Source organism: Antrostomus carolinensis, unplaced genomic scaffold (assembly GCF_000700745.2).
Source record: "Antrostomus carolinensis isolate BGI_N321 unplaced genomic scaffold, ASM70074v2 scaffold10079, whole genome shotgun sequence".
Lineage (NCBI taxonomy): Eukaryota > Metazoa > Chordata > Aves > Caprimulgiformes > Caprimulgidae > Antrostomus > Antrostomus carolinensis.
This window is the reverse complement of record NW_010339219.1, coordinates 57118-63556: the sequence shown is the minus strand read 5'-3', so window position 1 is coordinate 63556 and position 6439 is coordinate 57118. Positions and strand designations below refer to the sequence as shown.

Genomic DNA, 6439 nt, shown 5'->3' with positions numbered 1-6439 from the left:
CCTCGGCCGTGCCTGCCCAGCCGCCCCGGCCGCGGTCTTCCTGATTCAGTAGCTCTCACCTCCAGTGCCCGTTGAACCGGTTGATTTACGTGGCTGCTGCGGAAAGAAAGCGCGCAGCGCCTCTGGACTGGTATCGTACCCCCAGTGGAGAGAGGGGCTGTGTGCTGCGCTCATCAGAGGTTCTGTGGAAAGACTGAATGTTGGTTGTGTTGTAACTATGGTGCTTATTCGAGCTGAAGATGCCTGACTGTTGGGAGTCACAGATCCACTGGGGAGATGAGTGATCAGATACGACCTGACACAGGGAAAAATCGAAGGACCCATCAAACGAGGATGATGTTGATGCTGGTCTGACCGTCAGCAGTGTGTGTGTTTAGTGCTGCTGTTCAGGATGAATAGGAAGAAAGGAGACAAAGGATTTGAGAGCCCAAGACCATATAAATTATAAGTATCCATTTTTTTAAAAGTTGCTGTACTTGAGACTAATGCACATTTGAAACAGACCATAGGCTGATCAGTAATTATTTACTTGAGCAGGTTGGAACTATTGCTTATGGTCCAGCTTGCACTCACAAAACGTGTGTTGTGGGTGTTTGTTTCATTGTGTCACTGGACTCGCTGATGGACAGTGAGTCTGTCAACCATGCAGTCTCATCTTGCAAAGATATTTACACTGTGCTCTTCAAACCTTGCCGATCTCTCCACACAATATGAGCACTGCAGACCACGCTTCCATGTTTCGGTCTTGCTGCTGTGAAAGCTCTTTTGACTTAAGGGCGCTTTTAAAGAATATATTAAAAAACGCTTGCATTTGTCGCAAGCAGCTTTGTTAAGCAAATTGTCATTCTTACACAGTCATTATTTTGGTTGTAACCAAGCTGTAAAGCAGTTGGTTGCAGATTTCAGTGGATCTTTATGTATTTCTGTTTATACCTCCTTGATTTCTTGATGGATCTGTAACATAAATCTTTCTAAACAGAATCACTCTTGTTATCATATACGTTTTAATATGTAGGTAATGTTTGAATCCATCATTGGGTAGTAGATGTTACCGTTCCCTTGTAGGAATTTTTGTTGAACTTGCGCAGCTGAAGCAAAGTCACATTTTAATGCCCAGGGTACACGAGTATGTGCATATAATGTGTGATATGGCATAAAAGTTCAATCAGTACAAGGTTATATATTGAGTCGTCAGTAGCACTACTGTGAAGTGTGGTGAAGATGACACCTACTACAGAAAAAATACAGAAATAACTTCTAAAGTTTTAAAAAAGTTGGACTTACAATTTTTTCTTCCATTTCTTAAATCAGAGTTTTATTTACCAGGAGTTCTAATACATTATTCAGAATTTAAGCAAATGCATTTGACTTGTTTAAAATACCTGTCTTGATTGATACATAACCACTATTTAAAATAATAAGTTCTTATGACTTACTAATTGTAAAAGCACATACTATATCTTTTTTCATGTACAGAACCTGCTTATGTAAATCATATATGAGCGACAGCTCACCAGGTAAATTTTCCACAGGCCTCTAATTGCAAATATTGCAGCTGCATCCAGTTTCTAATACTGCACATCACTAAAATGTTAGAACTTGATTCTGTGCTCTTAGTAATGCTATATTTTTACATCCTGTTATGCGATGTTCAGAAGCGATGTTGGTAGCTTTCTGTGTTCCTAGTAATATTCAGACTGGTACAGTACTACACTTTGATTTCATGGAAACTTTTCTGACCTCGTGTGCAACTTCTATTCATTATTTGCTTTGGACCATGTAAGAGATTTAGACCATCACTAATTCTCCTTATATAAATATATGCAGTATTTATCTATATGTACATACATCCTGTATGAGCTCTCTATTTTTTAAAAAACTGGGTTAAAATATTATTTAAAATGCTAGCATTTGTGCAAAACCTTACTTATTCTAAATTATTATTTTTTTTTCAGCACAACTCACCAGGTAGTTTGTATCAACAACATAAATTTTCAGAGAAAATCTGTTGTAGTAAGTATTTTTAATAAAATATGAAAGTAGAAATTAAAAGTCTGGGTTTTGTTCATGCTTTTAGAGGAAACAACTGCACACACAAGCTAATTATGTTCTTCAGCTTCTTTATATTTTATACTTTCTAATCTGATGCCTCTCATAAATCTGTCATTCCTCGAGACAGGATGTGTCAAATAAAATACCTTCTAATTATGAACACAGTAATCTCTGTAAGGAAAAGCTTTCTAAAAGAAAATCACTGCATTGTAAATAATATTACAAAGCCATTTGCAGTTCAGAATTGACCTTCAGCACAGGGTTAGCTGAGGTTAGGGATGGTGTTACAGAGTTTTCTAGCTTACATGTGCGTTCACTGAGGCTTTGAAAAGTCTTTTACGACTTCAGGCCTGAAGTCATTTAGGCTTTTTGTGAATTTAGGTATGTGCCTAAATGGATTCTGCTTAGGCTTTAAAAATCATTGTCTCAAACTCAGGTACCAGAACCTAAAACAGTGATGCTAATAACTTGAAATGTGGCCAGATCAGTTCCAAGAAAACAAGCTTGACTGTCAGTCATTTTGAAGTGTTTTGTTGTTTTATTTCACAGCTGGGAAGCTTCAGCTGTTAAATGATACAAAAGAAAATGTGTTCTAAACATCTGAAGGGGCAAACTCATTTCCTTTTTAAATAGAACATTAACATTTTTTTACCTCCAATTTTCATTTGAAAGGGCGTTAATAAGAATTTTCTTTAGAAATCTCTCCTTTGTGAATTAGTAAAGATTTTACAGAAGGTTTTGATTTATGTTTTCCTAGGGTTATGTGGAACTGACAATATTTCCCACAGTTGCAAACCTGAATAGAATCAAACTGAACAGTAAACAGTGCCGGATTTACAGAGTAAGAGTCAACGATTTAGAAGCAGCTTTCATCTATAATGATCCAACGCTGGAGGTTTGTCACCATGAGTCAAAGCAGTAAGTGATGTGTTTAAAACTCTGAGGATACGGTGTCTTCTGTTGCTGTTAGTGTGAGCTATTTTAATGTACTGTCAGGTTTTACCTGGTGGTTTCCTAATGGTAACATGAGTTTCAGACAGAAACAGTTAACTTTTGATGTGGTGACTTAATTTTGGGAAAGTATTTTGGCAGTAGTTTTGACTCATGCTATTCTTCTTTAGAATTTCTTTTACTAACCTTTCTTCTTATTGTTTTGTAAATGTATCAGAAACTTTAAAAAAAATACTTTATGGGGGAAAAAAGTGGTGGATGTCAGTAGTGTCCTCAGTGCTTTAGGAAACTGTCCTTCTCAGGTGTTTTTTCCCTGGTGAGAAAATGTCTTTGGCTAAAATGTTTTATCTTTGGTGGACTTCAGGTTTATCTATGCCCAACTTTATGCTCATTTATTTAAAGAAAAATTGGTTACATTGTTGTGGCAATAGCATTTTGTTTGTATTTGCTTAGAGAACATTTTACAGTGATGCAGATACATTCATATGAGAATTCCATGTGAGAATTGCCCTTAGTTTTGGGTTTTTTTGTGGTTTTTTGTTTGTTTGTTTTTTACTCCAGCATAATTGGTTAAATCAGTTTGGTTGCATCAGTATAATATTATGTAGACCAAAGCTATTATGTTCTGATAGTTTGTCCTGCAAAAATTGTCCTGATTTTTATGATCTGTAATGTCATACTGGATGATAATTTTTGTTCCTTCCTATTTTTAAACCTAAGAATATTAACGTGGTATCAAAGTTCTTGGGAATATTTCCTATTTTCCTAATAAGATTTTGTCAGAATTTTTTCTGATTTTATTAAATATGTCTAGATAGCCTTATATATATATATATAATTAGCTTATTGCTTTGAAAAAAGGAATAGGAATAAGGCAAATCATGTGACTATCAGGTTAACTATTGGACTACTAAATTAAGATGCTTATTACCGTCATTCAGCTATTTGTTGTGTCCCCTTGGACAGTGACTGCTCTGAGAGATTTGCTGTCTGAAAAGTTGGAGAGGGCTTAGTAAGCAGCTGCAGAGGTGATACCACCTTGGTTAACTCGTACAGCTGATGAAGGCAGATAGGAACTATCTGAAGCAAACTGCTGAGAGTTCATACAGTCGCTAGTTAGATTTGTGAGAACAGAGGCATTCTCAAATGATGTAGCTAGATCTAGAAGAAGTTGTCTACCATTAGCCTTAATGACAAGGGCCTTTGCGATGTTTCTTAGCCTGTCTCAGTTTTCAAGTTAAACCTGAATTAACTTATCTGACTATTGTCTGAAAACTAGAGTATTAAAGACAACTGCTGGTCCGTTACAGAGATTCAAGTGCCACTTTTTCTCCTAAGTCATGCCTCATTGATTTTGAACTGTCTGTTTGTGGCAGACACTCTATATTCTTTTATTCATCACTTATGCAAGAGTTTCAATAATTCAGTTTGCAAATACAATACTCATTCATATAAGATGTTGAATTGGATGTCAGTGTTCTGAAATTTTGTTTGAGTCCTGATACTGAACCACTTCTCTATTAATTCTGTAATTCCTGGGTTTTTTGTGACTTGATTTTTTGTTGTTGTTGTTGCTGTTGCTTGGTAAGTCAAAAATTAAGAACCCTCATTGGTGGGATTCTAATTGTTCTGAAGAGCCAGCAAGTAAACCTGTTGGCTTTCCTAACTTTGATTATTTATTAGCATTCATACATTAGAGTATAAGTCCTAGAATGTTATCTAAACTCAGTTTGAAATTTGAAATGAAAAGTTTCAAATTTATTCACCATCTGATATTGAAGAACAAGTTTAAAAACGTATAGCTTCCCATATGTTTTGGAGAAATTATATGGGAAAAGAGTTTGGTAGAAATCTCATATGTGTTAGTAAGAGAAGCACCGTGGGCAAATGTTTTCACTAAGTATTCTCTTTTGATTTTACTGAAACTTCATGTTTTCACACCTTTTGGTGGTTTAGTTGAATTTACAGTTTGCTGAATTGTTAAAGAGCTTCTAATGAAAGTGCTGTATAGGTTTAACAGCAGTTGATATGAAATCACAGGGTCCTTTGGGTTGGAAAGGACCATTGAGATCACCTAGTCTGACCCTCCTGCTCAAGCAGGGTCAGCTAGAGCAGGTTGCACAGGGCTGTATCCAGTGGGGTTTTGAGTATTTTCAGGGGTGGAAACTGCAGTCTCTCTGGGCAGTCTGCCCCAGTGTTTGATGACCCTCACAGAAGAAAAGCCTTTTTCTTGTTTTCAAATGGAATTTCATGTATTTTAGCTTGTGTCCACTGACAGGAACACAGGTGGTTCCCTCTGAACATCAGGAAACACTTTTTTACCGTGAGGGTGACTGAGCACTGGGACAGCTTGCCCAGAGAGGTTGTGCAGTCTCCATCCTTGGAGATACTCAAAGGCTATCTGGACCTGGTCCTGGGCAACCGACTCTCGGTGGCCCTGCTTAAGCAGAGGGGTTTGACCAGATGACCTCTAGAGGTCCCATCCAACCTCAACCATCTGTGATTCTGTAATAACTGAGTCCTGAATAACTTCCGGAAGATGTGAAAAAGAAGCAGCACTTAAAACGATCAGAGCGAGCGCTCCGTTACGTTAAGAGAGGGATAAGGAGAGATAACTATCATGTTATGGAGAATGTGGGTTTATTTGCTTAGTGTCCTAGTGGTGTAGTGGAACATTGTCCTTTTTTCATATTATCTTGTTTAAGAACAGTGAACAAAATCTGAGGACAATGCATGCAAAGTGAAATCTAGTCTCACACAGGGCCACAGTGGCCTGTGGTTTCCACTGCTGCAGGGTTTCACTTTGCTATTCAAACTCAATGGAAAGTCTCAGTATTTCATAGTTTCTGTGTTATTCATCGTTACAAAAGACAGAGGTCACCAGATACTCTCAGTGAAAAACTAGTGTGCTTCTTTTTTTATCTCAGCAGTCAAAGCTACAAGGGTTACAAAATATTATGTTAGATGGGTATTTTTTCCATTCAAATACCTGGTCACAATTGGGTATTGAGCATGGTGGTAGCTAAGTTTTGATTAAATACAGCATTCTGCTCTTCAGGCAAGATTACAAACAGAAATGCTAGAAATCTAAAAACTCTAGAATTAGTACCTCAAAAAAACAATTGTGAGTTTCCTCTGCCCTTGTTTACAAAGAACTGCTTCTAGAAACAGCAGTGGTTTGTAGTAGTCTATATATCTAATCAGTCCTCGCTCTGGTGGTCATCTTTTGCAAGTTCTCATTTGTTATGGCACGTTTAGTGATGACGTCCTTTGTACCCTTGAGGCTGAACTAGGTGTATCAATTATTTTGGACAGGACACATTAGTCAGTGGATTTTGTTTCTAGTGTTACAGGTGTGTACTTACTTTTTGCACAGTTTTCTTCAGTAGTCTATTGAACTAGTAAATGCAAAATTAAGATGGTTCTGGGAAAACTG

At 37.2% G+C, this 6439-nt stretch overlaps 1 protein-coding gene across 2 annotated transcripts in view; it reads left to right on the top strand.

Annotated features, from left to right (window-relative positions):
• Window positions 1-391: 391 nt before the first annotated feature.
• Window positions 392-6439, top strand: part of TAF2 (TATA-box binding protein associated factor 2) — a 59426-nt gene continuing 53378 nt past the window's right edge. For both annotated transcript variants that reach the window (XM_029086943.1, XM_029086942.1), the window contains exons 1-3: window positions 392-444; window positions 1959-2013; window positions 2810-2970. In XM_029086943.1, coding sequence (XP_028942776.1) covers window positions 392-444; window positions 1959-2013; window positions 2810-2970 — 269 coding nt within the window. The remainder of the gene's footprint in view (window positions 445-1958; window positions 2014-2809; window positions 2971-6439) is intronic.